This window comes from Artemia sp. Qi Xiang Cuo, chromosome 9 (genome assembly GCF_049724085.1).
Source record: "Artemia sp. Qi Xiang Cuo chromosome 9, ASM4972408v1, whole genome shotgun sequence".
NCBI classification, from domain to species: Eukaryota; Metazoa; Arthropoda; class Branchiopoda; order Anostraca; family Artemiidae; genus Artemia; species Artemia sp. Qi Xiang Cuo.
Genome location: NC_142802.1, coordinates 16,756,014 through 16,779,552, shown reverse-complemented (window position 1 = coordinate 16,779,552; position 23,539 = coordinate 16,756,014). Strand labels below are relative to the sequence as shown.

At 36.3% G+C, this 23,539-nt stretch overlaps 1 protein-coding gene across 1 annotated transcript in view; it reads right to left on the bottom strand.

The window, feature by feature from the left end:
• Su(Tpl) (Suppressor of Triplolethal) overlaps window positions 1–21,094 on the bottom strand; it is a 111,969-nt gene extending 90,875 nt beyond the window's left edge. Inside the window, exons 1-2 of the mRNA XM_089094319.1 lie at window positions 20,945–21,094; window positions 15,646–15,693 (exon numbers count right to left, since the gene is read on the bottom strand). Coding sequence (XP_088950445.1) covers window positions 15,646–15,693; window positions 20,945–21,073 — 177 coding nt within the window. The 5' untranslated portion in view covers window positions 21,074–21,094. The remainder of the gene's footprint in view (window positions 1–15,645; window positions 15,694–20,944) is intronic.
• Between the last annotated feature and the right edge of the window lie 2,445 nt (window positions 21,095–23,539).

The following is a 23,539-nucleotide window of genomic DNA, read 5'->3' as shown; positions in this document are numbered from 1 at the left end:
GTTAAATAAACTTGCTCCTAACGCAAGTTTATCGGATCAACCTATTTTGCCCCCCCCCCTCATTTTTTTTATCGGATCAACCTATTTTGCCCCCCCCCCCCATAAATAAAATCCTTGATCAGCCCCTGATAGAGGATGACAAATTGGCAAAGATAGTCCATTTCAGCCAGCCATCCATCTAGGGCCAGGCGAAAAGCAGGTCGTCCAAGAATGAGGTGCGAAGAGGTCGTAAGAAAGCATATAAAGGAAATTGGAACTTGGGAGGGGTTAAGAGTGGAAGCGTTGAGTAGACTGGGATGGAGGAGAAATGTGCGTTCTGTGTTGGCATATATATATATATATATATATATATATATATATATATATATATATATATATATATATATATATATATATATATAGTTAGTTAGTTACTTCTGGACCTGCTCATGGTTCGAATCTGATAAGAATTTGCCGAATCGTATAGCTTATAGATGAAAATGCTAGCTCAATAAAATCAACAGGCTGTATCCAGGGGGGAGGGTTACCGGGTTTGAACCCCCCCTCCCGAAATTATTGTCCGGCTCGTAAAAAAGAAACATTTTTTGCTTCTTAAACAAAGCTTATAAACAAATTTTTACTTTTATTGTATTTTTTAAAATTAACTCCCCCTTCCCGAACCGAAATGCTGGATACGCTCTTTGACAGCATACTGATGTTGGAAGGACTACCATATAGCAGAAGACATGCAAGGGGCTCAAATGGCAAAGAACAACGATTAAGAACTACAAATCTACAAAAGTAGTTAAGAGCTACAGACATACCTGGAAAACGGAAGAATAGGGGGAATCCCAGATAGAATTGTCAAATAACCCCAAGAGATATCGCTCAAAAATGCACATTCGAAACTACGTGACCCCCTAGAGACACTTAATTTGACGTTTTCTTTGAACAAGTGCAGGGAAATTATCTTGGTTTAGCAATCAATAATTTTAATAAAAATTACCTTTTTAGTAATATATGGAGGTGGGTGAAACCAGCGCGATTATCAGGTTTGATATTTGGAAATTACATAAAAAAGGAATCGACTATAGTTTACCTTTAGCCCTTGACAACTTGCACAGAACATGAATTGAAGTCGTGACCACGCCGAAAGGGAGGGAGTGGCTATTAAGGACAAATACTAATTTTTCGTGTATGGCTTTGATAAATCGCCTTCCAAAAGGGAGGGTCAAGGAATTGATGAATAAAATATGTTCAACAATTTTTTAAAGCCTTACTATGACTTGTACGGTTTATATCTAAGCAATTAAAATTTTCCCTTTTGACCTTTAGCTATCAAAGGATTCTATTCCATGGAAAATACTAAGAAAAATTAAACTAAACATTTCATTCCAGCCACCCAAAATGATGACAAAAACAAACTAAATTAAAAAAAAACTGAACAACTACATATGGAACCCATCCGGTTTCATGGAAAATGATTAGCGGTTCTCAAACTTTTCATATTTTGTATTGCATACAAATGTGAAACAAATACATATACAGTACTAGAAAATCATGTAGCTATTTAAAATTAAAGCCCTTTAAATTTGCATTAATTTACAATTAATTTTAAGTTAATTCTGAGACAAATTTAATCAGAAAGGTTTTGACAATCACTGTTCCAGCGAATATGGGAGCACAAAGTGACACACGTGAAAGACAGCTGGAATTGATTCAAGGAATGTTAACTATTCCAATAGGAAAACATATACCATCGTTTCCGAACTTAGAGACACAAAGAACTTGACACTCCATTTCATTAAACAGCTTTTGCTCTAATAATAACTACTAAGTATCGAATGACTCCAACTGGGGTTAGAAAAACAATCTCCCTTGTTGCGGTCCTTCGGAAGTTGCATCTGAACTGCAACCTAGTACAGTGCCAGAAAATATATGCATACGTAAAAATATTGTATAACCATTCTCCATATTAATTCGTTAGTTTTGGAGGGAGGGCTGCCAAAATTTACAAATTATGTGGGACATGTAAAAAGAGCTTGAGATTCCCGGGTGGGCCTAGAAGGCTGAGAGCATTTTTCCAGGAGGGGAGGGGGTCAAAAGCTAAAAATGGGGAGTTTTTAATTATTTTTCAGCAGGGGTTAAGGGAATTCCCCAGATTTTTCAGTGGGAGGGTGGTTATTAAATACCCTTGCAAGTTGGAAACCAATCACATAAGAAATAAATTGCGTTAAAAACTAAGGGTAACCTGCTTCTTGATGTAGTGGCTAACCAGCATCTAGGTTAAGCCTTCTAAAGAACAATCTGAAAGCCACCTCCTAGGAGTCCGTCTTTTCGAATAAAAATACGTCCAAAAATAAAAATGATTTCTTATATAGAAGTAATAATATCTAATATATACCTAAAGAGACAGGCAAGGTCGTGCCCAAGGTGTTGGCCTTCTGGCTCATGCATCTTCCCAAGAAGCTGAAAGTTTACCTTATGGTTTCTTATATTGTCGATGTGACCCGCCCTTTTTTCACAATTTGTATCCTTTTTAAAACCAATTTCTAGGTACGTACCTGTCTAAAAGGTAACACTTTTTCCTATCCAGCTAAAATAAAAACTAAATCATTCTATTGGGCTGAGGCTGTATTACAAATTACCAAAATGTTTGCTTCTATTAAAGGGCAAAGGCTTCATTCACCTCACCTTCCCTCATTCACCGGCCTAGGCTTCATTCACCTTACCATGAGCCTCTATCCCTTAAACCCGGTATCAAACAGACAACCCCGTCACTGACTTTACTGACCACATGCAAACTTAACAAGTAGCTAAATCATGGTTGCAGCGGTAGCTGCAACTAGTAAAGAGCGAACCACAGCCCATAGCAACAGATAGTTAAAAAACGCGTTTTTTTTTGCAGGGCTAGGGGGTGACCGGAGCATCAGAGAAAGATGTGTAACAGCTCATTCCAACGGAAATTAAATTTGCTATTGACCTTTTTAAGGGACCAAAAAGATTGGAGGGCAACTAGCCCCCCCCCCCCAAGTCATCCCATCACTATTTTGAAATAGCCATTTTGTTCAACATAGTTCAAAATCTTTGGTTTTGGTCATGATATGACCCTCCAAAGCCCCTGAGGAAAAGGTTGCACGCTGCATCGGTATCGGAAAGAGCGTATTGGTATCCCAGGTCGCAGGTATCTAGACAGACTTTTAATAGCTCATATAAAAAATATTTCTCATATATACATCCAGTGGCGTAATTTTGTCAAAATCCTAGGGGGGGGGCAAAGTTGGAGCCAATTTTCCCAAATCAATTGAAAATGATAGTGAAAACTGAATAATGAGCCATATATTACCATAGAGGTAATATATGGATATCAAACAGTTCGTGGTAACGTACTGTAAGTGTAAGTAAGGAGCGACCCGGCTCAATTGTAACCGAAACTCTAAAAAACGGAAGTTTGATACCAGTAGATACATCAAAAGAATCGGACTTTTAAGTTTCATCAAGTTTAGTCTTACCAATCAAAAGTTACGAGCCTGAAAAAAACTCCCTTATTTTCGAAAAAAGGGAGAAACACCCCCTAAAAGTGATAGAATCTTAATGAAAATTAAACCATCAGACTCAACGTATCAGGAAACCCTACTGTACAGGTTTCAAGCTCCTATCTGCAAAAATGTAAAAGTTTGTATTTTTGCTAGAAGAAAGATCACGGATGCATGTTCATTTGTTTTTTTTTTAGGGGTGATCGTATCGATCCAATACTCTTATAATATCGTGAGAGGGCTCATTCTAACGGAAATTAAAAGTTCTAGTACCCTTTCTAAGTGACCAAAAAAATTGGAGGGCGACTTGGCCCCCTCCCACGCTCATTTTTTCCCGAAGTAATCCAATCAAAATTTTTGGATAGCCATTTTATTCATCATAGGCGAAAATCTAATAACTATGTATTTGAGGATGACTTCACCCCTTAAAGGCCGCAGGGGAAGGTCTGGAAGTTGTAAACTTTGCCCATTGTTTACATATAGTATTGGTTATTGGGAAGTATACAGACGTTTTCAGGAGGCATTACGTGGGAGGATCTTTCCATGAAGGACGGTTGCTTGGGGGAAGGGACATTTCTATGAAGGGGGCGCTGGATTTCCCAGCTTTATTTAAAAAACGATCAGAAATTAAATAAAAAACAAGTTTTTTCGACTGCAAGTAAGGAGCAGCATTAAAACTTAAAACAAACAGAAACTATAACGTATATGAGGGGGTTCGCTCCCTAGCCAATACCTCGCTCTTTACACTAAAGTTTTTTTTAGTACTTTCAAAGGAGTTATCTATTCTAATTAAACAGGCTTTGTTATTCAAGGATTTTTGATTTGAATAAAATTTGAACTTTAGCGTAAAGAGCGAGATAATGACTAAGAAGAGAACCCCCCTCATATACGTAATAAAAAAAAACAAGCGACACTGCCCAATACTAATCGAAACTTTGGTCTGGAGGAGGCAGGCCCCCCCCCTGCGCCATAACAAATTACGCCCCTTTCTAAATCCTTCCTATAAATTGCACCATCAGCAAGTTCGAAATGGCAGTAAAACGGCACTTTTGGTGCCATGTCTCAAGTGGAAAAGCCGGGGCTAGTGGGCTACCAGAACTTTTTAGAGTGATATTGAATGGCTCATTTGAGAGCTATTTTTCATATCTACGTGATGCTTATCAATTCTACCATCCGTAAGTGGGATATAGCAATAAAAACGACACTTTTAATGTCACTTCTGAAGTAGAAAAGCTTGGAAGTGTAAAACGATACCATCATTGTAATAATTATGATTCAAAACTCTTAACCAGAGGTTTTCAAGAACACCTCCCGTACGTTCCTCCTCCAAGCTCCCTTAACAAGCTAGGTAATTAAGGTACAAGCATATATATCAAATTAAATTATTAGAAGTTTAGTTCTGTGGGTAAAGCGTTCGACTCCAAATTAGTGGCTTACGTTCGTTTCCTGCTTGGTTTTTTTTTTTTTTAATCATGATTTTCTCCCTTATATACAATCATTTTCAAATAATTTCACTGTTTTTGTAAATGGCACTCATTTTTTCACGCATGTTTCAAGAAGGTATTTGGTCAAGCATTATGATTCAAAAGGGAATAGAGGTCATCCAGTCCATGGTTTGCAACGACATTCTTAGTAGAACACTAAATCCATACACCAACGAGTGGCGTAACTTTTTCAAAATCCTGTGGAGACAGGGCCGACGTTGGCGGCAATTTTCCCAATCAAGTCAAAAATGAAAAACGAGCCGTATCAAACAGTTCGTTTCATCGAACTGTAAGTATGGAGCGACCCGGCTAAATAGTAATCTAAAGTCTAAAAAACGGAATTTTGATACGAATAGATATATCAAAAGAATCAGATTTTTATGCTGATTTCAAATATATAAGTTTCATTAAGTTTAATCTTACCCATCAAAAGTTACGTGCCTAAGAAAATTTGGCTGGTTTTCGAAAAAAAGGGGGAAAGACCCCCTAAAAGTTATAGAACCTTAATGAAAATCACACCATCATATTCAGCGCATCAGAGAACCCTACAGTAGAGGTTTCAAGCTCCTATCTGCAAAAATATGAAATTTTCCATTTTTTGCCAGAAGAAAGATCATGGATGCGTGTTTATTTGTTTGTTTTTGTTTTTGTTTTTGTCCCCAGGGGTGACCGTATCAATTCAATAGTCCTTTAATATCGCGAGAGAGCTCATTTGAAAGGAAATTAAAAGTTCTAGTGCCTTTTTAAGTGAACAAAAAATGGAGGGCAACTAGACCCCCTCCCACGCTCTTTTTCTCCCAAAGTCATCCGATCAAAATTTTGAGACAGCTATTTTGTTCAGCATGGTCGAAAATATGATAAAAATATCTTTTAAGATGACTTGATCCCCCAAAGTCCCCTGGGGGAGGGCTGAAAGTTATGAACTTTACTCAATGTTAACATACAGCATTGGTTAGTGGGAAGTATACAGACATTTTCAGAGGAGATTTTTTCTGGTAGGTGGGGGAAGGAGAGGGTCGGGGGCTATATGGAAGGATCTTTCCATGAAGGAAGTTTTCATGGGGGAAGGGACATTGCTATGAAGGGGGCGCCGGATTTCCCAGCATTATTAAAGAAAAAGATCAGGAATTAAATAAAAAAAAACAAGTTTTTCAACTGATCAACTGATTGTGATTAAGAGGTCATTTTTAAAGAACTGGAAAAAAAATTCGAACTATAGTTTAAAGAGCAGGGTATTGACTAGGGGGCGAACCCCCTAATATACGTGTTAAAAATTTATGAATATAGAAGTTCGTTACGTAAGTTAATTCTAAGTTACGTATATTTATTACTAATAAAAACGTTCGTAAATAAAATTAAACAAGTTTCGAGAAAGCCATTTAACCAAATATAATATGCAAATTTTGTTTTAATTATTCATGTACGGTGAGCCAAAATCAAAACCTGCATTAATTCAAAAACGTTCAAAAATTAAATAAAAAAAACAAGTTTTTTTAACTGAAAGTAAGGAACGACGTTAAAACTTAAAACGAACAGAAATTATTCTGTATATGAAGGGGCTGTCCCTCCTCAACGCCTCGCTCTTTACGCTAAAGTTTGACTTTCTCACAACTCTATTTTTTTAAAAAATAAAAAAAATTTATCGTAAATAGAGAGGCGTTGAGGAGGGGACAGACCCCTTCATATACGGAATAATTTCTGTTAGTTTTAAGTTTTAAAGTCGTTCCTTACTTTCAGTTAAAAAAACTTGTTTTTTTTATTTAATAGTAATAAAAAGGGTAAAGATGTAGCCTACTAAAGAAAAATGACCTGTTTCAGTGGATGCTTGAATTATGCAGGCTTATCTTAGTTTTGAAAACATTTTTGGAGACACTAAATTTAAGCTGGGGGGGGGGTAAACTAGTCTGGAGGAAAACTGAGGTCTGGGTGGGGAAGTTGCCCCCTATGCCCCATAGCAAATTTCGCCCTTGACTCAAACCCCCTACCACCTAGTGGTTGGAGAAGTGTACCACTTAGTGGTTGGCACGTGTTTGTGGAACCACTGAAAGTTGTATATTAAAAAAAGGATTGCTTATTGTTGTACTTACTTATTAAAATTATTTACTTGACAATTCCACCGTAATATTCTCTCCATACGAAAGATTGTGCATCCAAAGAGGAAGAAAGACAAATTAAAATAGTTCTCCAGGAGAATTCAGGTAATTCTTCCCTAAATTTTTAAAATGAATACAAACATAGTTTGAAATACTAAATATCGTACATACACAAGAACCGGCCTTTTTTTGAAACACCCCTTTACTTCTGAGCAATGAGTGGCTTATCATTTAGAGACATGTTAACTAAGTCCCTAACCCTAAAGGCACATTTCTGTTGAGCTTGAAAAAGTTTCAGCAAGTATGTCGATACATAAGCCTGTCCACTCAGTTAACCTTTTGTGTTGTAGCTATTCGCCTGGAGCTAATTTTTTAAGTGCTACTAACTTTAATTTTCTAAAACAAAGAATTGAATATCTATTTCTTTTTTTTTAATTTTTTTTTTAAAAATAAACGACATTATTTTTTGATTATTTTTTTCCTCTCTAATTTTTTTTTTTACCTTCAATTTTTGTACGGCTTCTTAGTTCTGTTCCTTAATAAGAGTTGTCTCCGCTAGATTGGAAGTGATTAGAAATTATAAAAAAAAAGTGTTAAACTGAAACTAAGGACCAACATGAAAACTTAAAACGAACAGAAATTATTCCGCACAAATAAAAGAGGTCATATCTGGGTTGTTTCAAAATTAAATTTTAAATCAAAAACGGGCTTAGATTAATTAAAAAAAAACGAAGTTTTTCCGAGGGAAGCAAAGAGCAAAGTTGAAACTTAAAACGAACAGAATTTATTACTACAGCCTATCTAACATATATCAATAAAATTATTGCAAATAAATCAACTGGCGATATTTCACTATGTTAGTAACATTACAGAAAACTAGGGCTTTACTGAAAACACAAAACAATATAGGAGTTTTGGTACGGTAAAATTAAACCTTTTAGTTTCAGGCTTGCTCTTTACTTCCCTCGGAAAAACTTTGTTTTTTAAAATTAATATCTATAGTATCGCATGGGATAATTATACAACTCCATCGTTAGTTCTACACATGACAGATGTAAAAGAATTCGTTTATAAACGCAAAAAAAAGAAAGCGAATTTCATTGGTGAATTAATCTTGGTGTTGGAACCCTTCTTCATTGGTACAGTTAAAAATTCCTGAATATAACTTCTCCGTGATCCCATACATGAAAGTTCATTCCTTCCAAAAAGTTGGGTAAAGATCTGTCCATAAAAGAACCATTAATATCGGGAACAAACAACACGACAAACTTTCTTTTAATAACCTGCAGGGATGTTTCACTCAACTCTAAAAGCTTAGTAGCTACTCAGAAAGAACTTAGAAACAATTCTAGCAGCAGACATCCTTTTGCAAAATAATTTCCATTATATAACCACGGGGAGCATCAAAGCCATTTCCTGTTTCGAGACACTGAGTGTCCCACAATCCTTATTGGTGCTCTGTCAGATAGTTGGAGGAGCTCCAAATGAAAAACTTCAAAAACAATTTAGGAGCTTATTTTTTTTTTTTTTACGGTACAATTTTGGGCTTCTTCATTAAAAATCTGGACTGTAAAAAAAAAAAAAAAAAATCGAAACTAAAAAATGAAGAATATGATAGTGTTATACTGTAGGCTACTCCGGAAAATCTTTGAACTGTTTACGGGCTTTAACAAGCCCATATATTTCCCTTATGATTTTTACGAATTTCCAAAATTCGATTAGCATCAGAAAAAAAACGAAATTGAGTCCCAACGCCAGCTAATGAGAATAAAATTGTCCAACATTACAAACCTAATATATGTATAGATTTGCACACTAAATTCAGATTACCATTGACAATCAGCATCATGACAAAGGGTGAAATCCTTTAAATGCCTAAAGTATTCAAACAATAACGGACGGGTTTATAGGCTGCTGGACAAATGTCGAGGTCAGAAAAGCAACAAGATATTTGCTATTGTACAAAAAAGGAAGCAGACATGTAAAGGCCACTTTCTCATATTGAAATATTTCCATCCTCTTATACAAGAATTTATTAATATAAACTAATAATAAACCATAAAGATCATCCAGAGACATTGCTGGCGCATAGGGTGTCGAATCGCCATATCAGTTGCAGGGTCCTTTTTACAGGGACAAATAGCAACATCGTCACTCAACCTGGCCTCAGCACCCCCCCCCCCGAGCCTAGATTTTGAAAAATAAAATTCCCAACTTCTCTAAAATTTTCGTGAATTGACGCCATTGGTGCGACTTTCTCTTTGTTAGTCACCTTCAGCTAATAGGCTAGAAACATAAAAATATAGACGCATCGCTTTACAAGCAATCATCCGGTATTTACAAAGCTCGTGATGACCCATACGTGCACATAGGCAGGCTTTTTCTCGGGGGTGGGGAATTAACGAAAAGTAAAAACAAATAATGAATCATACGGGAAATACAAGGAATTATGGTAAGAAATAAAAACACCAGGAGTTCACGTGGTCCAAAGGCCCAAGTCTCTCCCCCCCCCTGCGTACGGACCTTCATTCGAATTGAGACAATACAATATGACATATACGTTGTAATGCTTGATTAAAATATAGTTGCGTCAAAGTAAGCGTAATAGTTTTGCATTAATCCAATTAGTCCCATTACCTTGCCGTCACAAGACATGACGAAACTTATTCAGTCAAAAGTATTGCCAATCTTACAAGCAAATCATAAAAGCCATTTGTTTGTTTTTACGGAATAAGGGACTACTGCTTAAAGATTGTCATTAATTCCCTTTAACTATTAATTCGCCTGACCCCAGTTGTATCAAAATTTGTAGGAGCGGAAACTCGCGCTAGCATCAAAAAGAAATGTCAACGCCATCGAGCGTTTGGCAATTGTGTTCTTATTTATCCTAACCCACCCTGCCGATCAGGTACTTTGAAATGTTTTGGAGCATAGAGAAGCATTTTGTCGCCGGTTGGCTTATCAGCTTAAGTCATCTACCCTGCTTAACCTGCCATGTTTTTACCAAGCTAACCTTCGCCTATTCTGTTCAGACTGGATTATCAATTACAACATTTCTTGAAAAAACTGGCGAATTATCACTTATCGAAAAACGTCAGCTATAATCTTATATCCTTCATATTTCAGCCTTTCTCTGATATGTTAGAAATCTTCAGTCGCAATCTCTTCCTGGCCAAAGTTCCAAGCCTCATTTTCTTTGGCATGACCTAGGCACTAAATGGAAAAATACAAGCAATATAGTTGATGACGTCTTCTAAAGCAGTAGTAAAGGCAAAACAGTTCTTTAAATTCACCACAACCCCAATCCTTAAGGGAAGGGCAGAGGAACCTCCCTCAGTATATGAAAGTTTAAATACATACATAAAGAAAGATAGGGTACAATATTCCTAAAGATGCAAAGGTATGTCTAAGGGCTTCCTTACTACAAATATTTTATGACGAATGCAGGAAAACACATTTCAGTCTTAATTTCAATTCGTGAACATGAATTCGTTCCCCGGGTCCCCAGTAAAGGATACGCCGGTTTAAAAGTCTCTTGGAGACTTTTAAAAGTAGTCCTATTCAAGAAGATGGGGCACCCCAGGACTTGAGACCATCCTCTCGCAAAGGACTTAATGATGGCAAGGCGGTTCAACACGAAAGGGGGGGGGGAGTAGCGGTTGTGTCCTAAATCATATACAAGCACTTAAACGCATATGCCTTGTACACTGTACAAACCAATTAAAGTAAAAAAAAAATCGCCTATTCATTCCTCAATAATTAGTCTGTCTTGAGAAATTGCATCAACATAAAGAAACGTGACAAGAAACCTAACTATACAAGAATAAAAATTGGACTTTATCTTTATCTAAAAATAATTAAACTTTCATTTTTCAGTGGTACACCCAGGAAACGGCTCCTAGGGGGTCCACCCCTATACTAGGACTACAGACAAAGGCGGATCTGGAGCAAAATATTGGGGGCCAATGTGACATGGACGCCAATAATTGACCAGATTGTCAAGTTTATTTAAAAAGAGTGGAAAAAGAAAAAAAAACACAGAATGAGAGCGCCAGATAAAAATCTTATGCGGACACGTAACTAGGCGAGGGGGGCTCAGTGGACGAGTCCCCTAAATCCTAATCCTTTTTTTTTTAATTTCCGGGCATTTTGTATTCAAAACACATTTTTTTCATTTCCCCCTCCCCTAAAAAGGTCAAATTTTAAACGTAACCATTTGATCAGAAGCCCCCCTCCAATTAGCTGCCCCTTCTCGAAAGATTTCCATGCTTCAACACCAGGGCCGTATCCATGATTTAGTTCGGGGGGTGGTGGAATTTACCAAAAAAAATGCATAATAAATTTGTTTATATACATTTTTGTTACAATTTTACGAGCTGTACAGGCATTTCGAGAGGGGGTTCAACCCCTAACCCTCCCCCTGGATCATGGGCGCCCATATGGGTGCTCCAGCCCCCCCCCCCCAGGCTGAATGATGCTGCCTTATATTTTATATTTTTGTTTTGAGATTTCTATTATACAGCATTGGAAGTGCCGATTAGACCAGCTAACCCCCCCTAAAATTCAGCTTATGGGCGCCAATGCCCTGGATACGGCCTTGGTTTGCACATGTGAAATGAATAACTAAAAATACAACAAAAGTATTTCAGAATTACACCTACTCTTCATTTATACTAGTTGTCAATAGTGACTTGACAGGCGAATTAATAATTCAGCCTGTTTTGGAGACAAATACCTACAGGCATTATCAACAGTTACTTCAGTCCTTGGATATTTTTTACTTCAAACAGATGAAATTCAATATATTCAAATTGATGACAAATCTTCTTGGCTTCGTTTTACAGAGTTTTCTGGCAAGGCCAACAAATTAACAATAACGGTGAAAATTCGACCTTTCAACCCTGCAAATCCTATAGTAATCTATATTATATGATTTATACGATAGTTAAGTAAAAATGGACAAATTACCTTAGGAAACTGGGTACAATTCTGGATTATGGGCTTTTGGGTAGTAGTCGAGTTAGGTGAATGAAACTTTCAGGAAGGTATCCAGAGCCTAAATTACATCCCGGGAAGGTCTTTTGAATTATCCACCTCCATCCTTCCCTTCCAACGAAACCAACCTTGGCTAATTCCGTATTAAAACATAAAAACTTTCTTAGATATATCTAGAGCACAAATGAGGAAAAAAGAAACTGCTTTGAATCTCATGCCTTTGCTAAATCCTGAGTTACATGATCTGAAAGATTTTGCAAATATGTGTCTTAAATATGAAAGAAAATCCAAATACGGCTTCCAAAGCTGTATCGAGGATTCTTATTCGGGGGAGGGGTTACAAAAAAACTTTACAAAACGCAAAAAAATACGGGTACTTTTGTTACTTTTTTAAGTTAGACAAAAAATTCGAAGGGGGAGGGGCGTTAAACCAGGCGACCTCCTAGATACAGCCCTGGTGACTTCAATTCAAATCCAAATAATTTAAACTGTGACTTCAAAAGCTAAAGCCAAAGAAAATCATTTTCAAGCCAAAAGCTGAAATACATCTTTTATGAAATCTTTTTAGTCTTACAAATAGGGAAAGAGTAGATGGAAATTTAAAATACCTTTCCGGATTTGGGCCGTAGATCCATTCCTGAAAATTCACTCACCTAACTCAACTACATACCAAGACATGCAACAGCCCATTATCCAAAATTCCCATAAGCTTGTCAGTATTAACGTCCCTAATTAAGGGGGTCACCCTTAAACATTGATCCCTAGCCAAGTGGAATGAGGCATAATATTAAAGACAGAATTTCATTTAACGGGTGATGTTTGGACACATAAGTACGAAGAGTTTTATTGCTGGAGATTTGAGAAAACAAGGGAATTATATGAACAATATACGAAATTATGGAGATAAAACTAACACGTCTCTTTACTTTATTTCAAGAGAAGCAGGTTAAAAAGGTCTTATATACCTAGCTCTGAACCCCAATGCCCTCTTTTTGGTCCGCTCTAATTTTAATTGGACATAAATTACACAACAGGTTTAAGCATACTGGGAAACCTTATTAAGATGTTTAGTATTCAATCTACTTTTCTCAATATGAGATGGATTTTATAATGAGCAAGAACAAGGAAAGCGGCAATTTGTTGGGAATTTCACTAGGTCTGAAGCTTGAGAGAAGTTCGGCTTTGTGAAGTATCTGATATATCAATCATCTATCTAAATCCCAACATGACAGTCATCTGAATATCTGGACAAAAAGGAGGGATAGGGAGAACTCTCCCTCCCAGACACATTTTAGTTGCCTAAAATAATCTTTCTTTCTTGTTTCCCATCTATTGCCTAAGGAAAAGTCCTTCCATACCTCCCCTTCGTGCATCAATTTTCAACCCTTAATCTTCACTTTAAGCTTCTTTTTTTGGAGGGGGGGGGGAGGGCAACTGCACGAGTGTTAAGAGTCTAAACATTACCTATAGATTCCGGAGTTTAACTAAACAGAATTAAGTAACCGTTAGGTACCCAAGAGTTTGAAATATAGGACTTGGGACACAGTAATATTGTCTTTCAAAAACCGTATCCAGGGGGGGTTAGGGGGTTTGAACCCTCCCCCCCCAAAAAAATGATTGTCTGACTCGTAAAAATGTAACAAAAATGGACATGAACAAATTTTGTATGTCTTTTTTTATGTAACCCCCCCCCCCAAAAAAAAAAAATCAGTAAAACACCCTCCCAAAAAAATCCCAGGTACAGCCTTGAAGAATACCCAAGGGTATCACAGTTGTATTGGAATGATCCACTGAATCCTCGATAAATTATATTTCCTATAACATCTCACTGATCTATGCAAATATTCAGAAGAAATCATTATTAATTCATCAGTTTGTGGGCTTCATGATTTAAAATACCAAGGACAGTGAAAATTAAATATAATTGTTTGAAATCGTTAAGTAGAAACTTGGATAACTGGATATAATGAAATATAATTGTTTGAATTCGTTAAATAGAAACTTGGATATGTATCTGAAAAAAAAAACAAGAAACATCGGGTGTTCAAATTTTAATTAAAAAAAGACCCCATATGCAGTTACTAGTAGTAGTGGGTGCAAAATTTAAAGAAAAAACATGAATGAAAAATCAGCTAAGAGCAGAATGCACCAACAAGATGAAGAAGATATAAGTTTCTTTTGATGTTTTAGTATTCTTTTGGAATCAACAGACTGTAATCATTTTATCTTCCAAAACGTTGTCAAATTCTACAAATTAGTTTTGTTTACTTATTTTATATGGCAACACTGACAAAACCAATTTATATGACAACACTAATAAAAAAAAATTTATAATTTTAAAACAACCAAAAGAGAAATCTTAGAAAATTGCAATTTTCAGGTAAGAGTAGACTTAAGACGGGTCCAGGGGACAAAATATAGTTTTATGTTGATGTCCTTGGTGCTTTAACTACGACAGTTACAGACCAATCACAAAACAGTTTCACTCACAATCACAGTTTTTTTTTATGTCCAGTTTCACAATCACAGTTTATTTTGATGTCCTTGGTGTTTTAACTACCACAGTTACAGACCAATCACAAAAACAGTTTCAATCACAAAACAGTGATTCACTCAAAACAGTGTTTTAGCAAATTCCTCTTCTTCATTAAACTACCAGACCATTCATATTTTCACAAAGAAATTCAAGTAATTAAACATTCCCCAGAAACCTGCCACAGCCTTTGCCTGGAAACATATTTTTATACAAAAAAAAATACTAAATTTTGGATTAATCTCGTGAAAGTTCTTCCCTTTCAAAAGAAAAGCAAAATCAACATTAACACCTCTGTACCAAAGCTCCAGGTTTTTAAGCCTTTCCTGGCAACATATAAATGTCAAGTTCTTTCATTATTCTAAATGGAAATAGAGAGGAACCTTCGTAACTCAAATCTCGTGGGATTGTAAAAATTCCCCAGTTAAGGAATTATTCCAAGGCATTTGTATGTCAATAGCTCAGTCTATATAATTTGCATACAAGGAGATTGGAACAAAAAAGAAATCTGGGTTTCAAGGCTAAACCCAAACGAGTATATAGTTTGTTTTTGTGTGTGGGGGGGGGGCGGGGGGAGAAATGAAAAAAAAACACACCAACAAAAGGCAAATTCTATGAAAATTGTTTGAAAAATCACCATATTCCAGGAGGGCAGAAAGACTGCTCCCCCCCCCCCACCCGAAACCTATGTATGTAATTCCAGACAAAATGTAAACTTAAAGGTATTTGTATTTCCACTGCTCAGTCTATATAATGTATATACAAGGAGATAGAAACAAAAAAGAAATCTGGGTTTTAAGGCTCCTCCCAAACAAGTATATAGGACTTTTTTGAAAAGGGGCCTGAGATGTCAGGGGTGCTGGAATAGAAATGAAAGAAAACAGTAAAAATGGGCAAATTGTATGGAAAATATAAGAAATCGTAGAGGAAAATCCCCCCCCCCTCGAAATCTATGTATGTGGTTCCAAACGACATGGAAACTTAAAAAAGAGTTGCCTTAGTAAGAGAAAACTCAATCAACTTACCCCATCGTTTCCTGTGAATCTGATTGATGGTGCCTCAACACATTTTTTCTGAAAAAAAAAATGCTATGACCAAAACAAATTATGACAAGATTCAAACTACAATGACAAAGAGAGCATACTGTATATTATGTATACAGCCTTGTAAATATAAATATTAAACAAATATTAAGAGATTGGGAAACTATAGGCTCAGTTTTGAGCATTTTTTCCTTTACTACTGAAAAAAAAACTGAATTTAATATTAAATGTATTCACAAAACTGTTTGTCAGATAGCCAATAATTCTTCATCAGCTGCATTAGTATTTGCCTGATTTGCACCAAACGACACGTTTTCCTATAAAACAAGGCCGTATCCAGGGGGGGTCTCCTCCAAAATGTTTGGCCGGCTCGTAAAAACGTAGAAAAAATGAATAAAAACAAATTTTTGATCCGTTTTTTTTTAGTTTTTTCCCTGGAGACATTCCTGTTATAAAACAAAACAAGATAGGAGGGGGTGAACCCCCCTCCTCCGAAATGTTTGGCTGACTCTTAAAAAAGTAGCAAAAATGAATATAAACAAATTTTTGATCCATTTTTTTAAGTTTTTTTCCTGGATACATTCTTGTTAGGCTATAAAACAAAACAAGATGATTTAAACCATTGGAGAACAATCTTCAAGGGCCATTCCTATCCTACCCAAGATCACTGTTAGCAAGTGGGCCTAAATAACATCTCTCCAGCAAACCTCTCTTGCGGCGTTTCACTGGGCCCTAACACAGTGACGAAATTTTGGCATCTCCTCATCAACATCCCCTCTTATTGGTGAAAAAATATAGTATAATTTATTATGTGAGTGTTTGGGATTAGAGATGATTTTTGTCATTCATACCAGAGTCCAACAATAATCAGAGGAGTAAGGCCTTAGATAAGAGAAGAAAGGTCTTAACAGTTTGACTAACCAATAACTAACACATGACAGAAATATGGGTTTGGGCTACATTTACAGCAGAGAAAAAAACAGTAGACCCTGGTATAGCAGACAAATCTGTACATATATTAGCATCTAAAGGCTGTACTTAGTCCTAAAAGTAGTCCTCTGCTCCTGTCTGGGGATGGAGAATCCCCAAAAACCTCACGTAAAGACATACGTGCCCTATGCATTACCATCTTTAGATTCTGATCACATGGAGGCAGAGGAGTTAATCAAAGCCCTGAAAACAGACAAATTGTAAAAAAAAAAAATACACAAAAATCATAATATCTAGATATAAAAGGAAAACTGAACCCCAACCCCTATACATGTAACAAAAAATAGTAAAAAAAAACAACCCTGGCACATGTGCCAATGTCTTAGCGTCACTAAGGTTGCATTCAATCCAAGAAACAAGCCCTTTGGGCTTGATTTCCCCAGCCCCTCCATAAATGCTTAGCCTATGTATTAGGATCTTTAGACTCCTCAAGTGCAGTCACTTGGAGGGGGGGGGGGGGCAAAGCTCCAGCAGACAGGTAAAAAGAATCAGCCTTTGCATGCATACCAGTTAACAATATCTTGAAGTAACTGACATTTATTTCATAGGCACACTTGGAGACAAATGGTGTTTTTTTATTATTATTCTTTTAAGAGGGAGGCTCCAAAAATAAGCAAAGTACTACTTTACTTAGAATTTTGGTGCAAACAACCAAATTTTTCCTGAGCAGGAGGGCAAAGAATTTTGGAAAGCCTCTTGCAGTCTAGTAATTTCAACTAGATTCTAACATAGCCTTCAGACCTGTTTCTTAAAGTTTCATTTATATCATAAAACAATTGATTAACAATATTTCATTAATTAATAATTAACCATTATTAGCAAATGAAGGTAGAAATTTCAAAAAAAGGAGAAAAAAATCTTCCTGTGTCATGAACTTGGGTAAAATTAGTTTGTGAGACAGTTGTTAAAACTAGATGAACAGAACTTTAAAGAATGGACCCAAGCTCAAAATTAAGGCCTGGAATGGCGTTTTCAAACCCTTAGCTACACAAAATATTCTTCTAGTTACAAAGACTTGATGAATTAAGTCTTTGAAGTAATTAGCATAACTTTAGAAAAAATGATTCTTCTAAGTCATGTTTGAATTTTTGTTCAAAGTAATGGTTAATTTCCATATAATCTACTCCCCCCCCCAATTTTCCTGAATTGTTGCCACTGACTTTCAACAAATTAAACATGAGCGCCGGCAGGGGGGCCATGCCCCCCCCCCCTTGGAATTTGGGACCATAAAGTAATTACAATGAAACCAAAGGAAAGTGAGCATCAAATTCTTCATAGTAATGAATGGTAACCAAATGACGATCCTTGCCAATAACGGAATTATAAGAGCCTAACTATTGATAACATTCAATCAAAGAATCAGCTTTTTATGGTGATCCTAAATATGTATTTTTTATTAGTAATTAGTGCATTTATTGGTACACAAGATAATTCGTATAATTATAGAAAACACAAGAAAAAGATCTTATTGAGAGATAGTGTTGGTGAAAATATTCCATTAACTTTTACTTGCATTGCAAGAGTACCCGTGAGCTGATATATGAAGCCACTATGATCAGAAGTGTTTCTCCTGAATGAAGTGCGGATAATTTATGTAGTTTCTCCCTGAACAGATACGTTTTTGTGTTTTATTATCATTTTTCCAGAAGTGATTGTATTTATCTAGTCGTCACTTTGAAAACCCTTGTGTTTCAGGAGTCGTTTTAAAAGAACTGGGATAAAATTTAAACTTTAGCCTAAAGAGTGAGGTGTTGAGGAGGGGGCAACCCTCTCATATGTGTAACAATTTCTGCTTGTTTTAAGCTTTAACGTTGTTCCTTTTCTTTCAGTTGAAAAAAAAAACTTGTTTTTTTTGTTTTAATTTCTGATAGTTTTTAAATAACGCCAGGATACCTGGAAATATCCTCTGGACAATTCAATCCTGGCAAAAATTTACCATGGACAATTACCCTTAACATCTCCACGTGTAAAATTAAATTGATAAAGAGAAAGCCAGACATATAATGGAATTTTGCATATGAATTCTGGCAAGTTCACCCAGTGTAAAAATTTTTCCTGAAAAACTCATCCCCTGGAAACTCTCCATGGAAAATTATCACAGAAGAAAATTCATCCTCCCCTCCCCACCTGAAAAATGTATGCACACTTCCCAGTAACAAATAAAACAATGGGCAATTTTTTTTAACTTAAAACCTTTCCCCAGGGCTTTCATCTCCAAAGACATAGTTACTGGGCCTTTCAACTATGCTGAACAGGCTATCTCAAAATTTTGATCAGACAATTTTGGGAAAAAAGTGTCATTGGAGGGGGCATGGTTGCCTATATTTTTATCACTTAAAATGGGCACTAGAACTATTCATTTCCATTAAAATGAGCCCTCTCTTGAAGTTCTAGGTCCACTGGGTCAATACAATCACCCCTGGGGAAAAATCATGCATTCATGATTTTTCTTCTGGCAAAAATTACAAAATTCCACATTTTTGCAGATATGAGCTTGGAACCTCTACAGTCCGGTTCTTTGATACAATGAATCTGATGGTGTGATTTTCATTAAAATTATATGATTTCAAGGGGGTCTTTCCCACTTTTTTCAAAAATCAGACAAGTTTTCGCAGGCTCATAGCTTTTGATTGGTAAGACTAAACTCAATGAAACTTAGCCTATATATTTGGAATCAACACAATAAGCCAATTTTTCTGATATGTCTATTGGTATCAAAATTCTGTTTTTAGAGTTTTGGTTACTATTGAGCCAGGTCAATCCATACTTACAGTTTGTTGCCACAACCTGTTCTACATTACCAAAAGTACTGTAGGTCTATTCATAAAACTTTTCAGCTTCATGAAATGTAATTAAACAAATAAAAGATTTTTCGACTAAAGTAAGGAGCAAGTTCAAAACTTAAAACAAATATAAATTAATCTGTATATAAAGGAAGAAAAGTTTTTTAGTGCTTTGAATTTTTTTTCCAATTGCAAATTTTGTTTAAAAATTTGGAAAAAAGCCAAACTTCAATGTAAAGAGTAGGGGGCTAAGGAGGAGACAACCCCCTTCATACAAAGAATAATCTGTTCAAATAAGTTCCAAATCTCTTTCTTGCTTTCAGTTGCTCAAAAGACCTAAAAAAGAACAGCAAAATCAGAAGACTTTTACAGCCAAATAATCTAAGCAAGGCCTATATCCAGAGATTTAGAAGAGAGGGACTGGAATTAGCATGGAATTATGAATAAATAAAGGCCTATTTCTGCTTTTGCCACTTAATTTTTTATTTGTTACCAGACAAGGACAGTTGGATCAAATAGTGAAATTGTAGGGAAGGACAATTTTTTTCTCATTTTAATACAAATAACAACAAAAGCATTTCTCAGTGAAAAATACAAAAAAAAAAAAAAATTCAGATGGTAAACCCCCTAAATGGCATCAGATGTAGCCTAGCCCCAACACTGTAACCTAATGTAGGCTATTAAACTTACCTCTCATTTGCATTGGAAATAAACTTTACCCCACCCTCCCTAATGTGCAAATATATACTCTGAATTGATATATATATATATATATATATATATATATATATATATATAGGCTAAGCAAGGCTGTACCCAGGATTTTTTTTTGGAGGGGCTATTATGCAAAGATTTTTTTTTGGGGGGGGGGGGGGGGGTACAGAAAAAAAACTCAAAAACATGTACAAAATTTGTTTATATCCATTGTTGTTAAATTTTTACAAGTCAGACAAACATTTTTTTTGGGGGGAGGGGGGTCAAACCTCCCTAACCCTCCCTCTGGGTATGGCCTTGTATATAAGGGTGGGGGTAAAATTCATTTGCAACAAAAACGATTATTATATTTGGAAGGAGAATAGCCTAAATAAAAGGCATCAAGTGGTATGTTTACTTTATTTCTAAGTCAATAATAGGCTAGGCTATGAACTGCAAAATAGGCTAGGCCTATTTACCAAATATTTCACAGTTCATATTATTGAGTCAATAATATGAATAATATATTGACTCAGTAATTTAATAATATGAACTGCAAAATATTTACCCTTTTATTTATAGTCCTATCTTATGGTTACAGCCTAACCCCGTAATAAGCCATGAGTTTATCTCCAAATAAGTGAAAGAGAACCCCTCCAAAATACAGTTTTGTCATCTATTTGCAGTTTACTTGTCTCAGTTTTTCAGCTGACTTTTGGGACAAGAAAAACTCAACAAACTTAAAGAGAAAGTTGGTGTATTTTTAAATAACTGAAATTACACCACTAATGTATCTACTAAAAAGCTCTCTTCACCTGGATTTTAATAAAATCTTCTATTGCCTTCAAAGCTGAATCCGTAAGTTTAACAAAAAGCACAGATTTATCCTCATTATTTGTTTCAGATGACAATAAATATTTTCCACCTTCAGATAGCACAGCCATTTCACACTCTCATTTTCAGCAGCGTTTCACTATCACTAACTACTAACGGCCAACTTGGTTTTCAGCTCTAGCGGGTTTTTATTGTACTAAAAATGGTGGGCTTTCTCAACAGCTCGTTTTAGATGGCTCTAAAAAGAAATTTAAGCAGCCAAATTGCAAATTATTTAGTACCGTCTGGTGTTTTTTTGAGGAACTATTTTTTAGAATTAGAACCTTCCTATCTTTCCTAACCTTCGAATTTCCTAAGCGAAATGAGCACTTCTTGGGAAGGTATAAAGAGGGAGGCTTTGAACAGATTGGGATGGAAGAGGAGCGTTGCAGCTGTCTTGGTCTCCAACACCTTGGTGTTGGAGTGAATTGTTAGTAGTTGCAGTAGTAGTAGTAGTAGAAACCATGGGCGTAGGCAGCATCTGTGGTAGGGGGGGGGGCAGCCGCTTCTGTGATGGAGGGGGGAGGGATCTTACTAATACCTCCCGAGGTCACATGAATATAGGTCTTTAGAAACTAGTCATTCTATATTTCACTAAAACTTGGCCTTTAACATTTTCCATGTTCCACTTTTCCTGCAACAGTATAACATAAGAGACCCACTATCCTGCTTCCAATTTCCAGAAAACATAAACACCACAAAAGCGATTTGACACAAATCACATTATGGTTAGATTACAGCTTCTTCTAAGAATTCAATTCAAAAGTTTACAAATGGGCAAAATTAAATATCAAAATCGGTATTGGGGAGACCGGCCCACGTCTAGCCAAATCAAACAGTTTCAATACAAAAACCTATGGGGCTTCCGGTGGATTATAAACGCTCTGACAGATTGCAGTGTATTTTTTTAAAAAAGTCTGACCTTAATTAATACTTTTACCAAAAATTTCAGATTGGATCAGGTTTTATGGTGATTAACTCTGGAATTTTTTTCAATTTTGTCTGAAAGCCTACGCCTAATTACGAATACTAGAAAACTCGCGTTGTAAACTCACATTGTATTCTCCTATTATTTGCCTGTTTTTGGCAGCTTCCGAGACGTGCCATCTTCACCACTTTGCTGTTAGTATTTTTTCATCCTGTGGGATAGTGAACTCCCATGTTCGGCCACAATACCCAGGGTAAACCCGGCATGCCGTACCAAGGTGTCCAAAAGTGGGCTATGCTTGTAAAAGCTGTGTAAACAACATATTTAAAGGTTGAAGGCAGGCTTAATACCCAAAACTGTGTTATTTCTGGCGTTGCTTAATCCTGTCAGAACAGTAGGTGATCTGAAGTTCTTTTTTTTCTGTTAAATTTCATTCAAGATAAAATGATTAAAAGTAAAACAAAAGAGAAAAGAAAGAAAGGTGGCTGTGATCCAGAAGAAAATAAGATAGCAGCTTTTCTGTCTTATTCTACAAGAAATCAGTTGGATTCTCTAGAAGTACCATGGGTGTCCCTAGAGGAACGCTGCAAGACTACATAAAAAAAAGTTGAGAAGCTGAATATCCTAAAAAGTCTGGACCTGAATTTCCTTACACCCTGTTACAACCCATGATCAATATTTACAGAGGAACAAGCAAAAAGACTAAAAAATTACTTGAAAACGATAGCTTATATGCTTTCGACTGTATTCCCCTAATAGCGTGTAAGTTTGCATACACTTATGCCATTATTAAGAGCATAAAAATACCGGATAACGGAACTGCAAAGGTAATGGAAACAGTGGAGGAATTACAGGTAAAGATTGGTACCTTGGTTTTATGGATTGACTTAAAACTCTATCAGTAAGAACGCCAATAAGTACAAGCCTATGACGGACAACTTCTTTCAACTGTCACAGTGTAGGAGCTTTCATTTAACAACCTGGATTTAGGCCTATATAAACACATGTTCAGACCACAAGACATTGAAAGTTTTGACGAATCAGGTCTGAAAAATTCACAAGCCTGGTAAAATCATTGCACAGCGAGGCCAGAAGTAAGTAGGGAAGGTCACGTCAGCAGAAAGAGGTCAGCTGACCACGAATTGTGCTGGTGTTAATGTGTTGGGAACACACTCCCTCCTCTACTTATTTCCCCACAAAAACAGGGTCTGGAAATTTTACTCAGGGGAGCTTTACCAGGAGCCATCATGATCAGCTCGGAGAGTACTTCTGGCTGGATGACTGCCTCTCATTCTTCGCTTTACTTTCAGCATTTTATCAATCAACTCAAACCCAAAAAATCAACAGGAAAAAAATATGAAAGACTCAGAAGTGCTCACTGACACCCCTATGAAAGAATTCATTACTGCTAGGATAAAAGCTGTATCTGCCAAAAAGCCCTAGTCCTGGAACGGAAGAAAGTCAGACAAGTGAAAAGACTAAAAAGCAAAAGGCGTGTCTCTGGCAACAAACGTTACAGTTAGAGTGACGATTCCGATGTAGATGATCCTATATACAACAACTCTTCAGACCCCAACATAGACATTGAAGACAAGCCCCCTACCAGCAA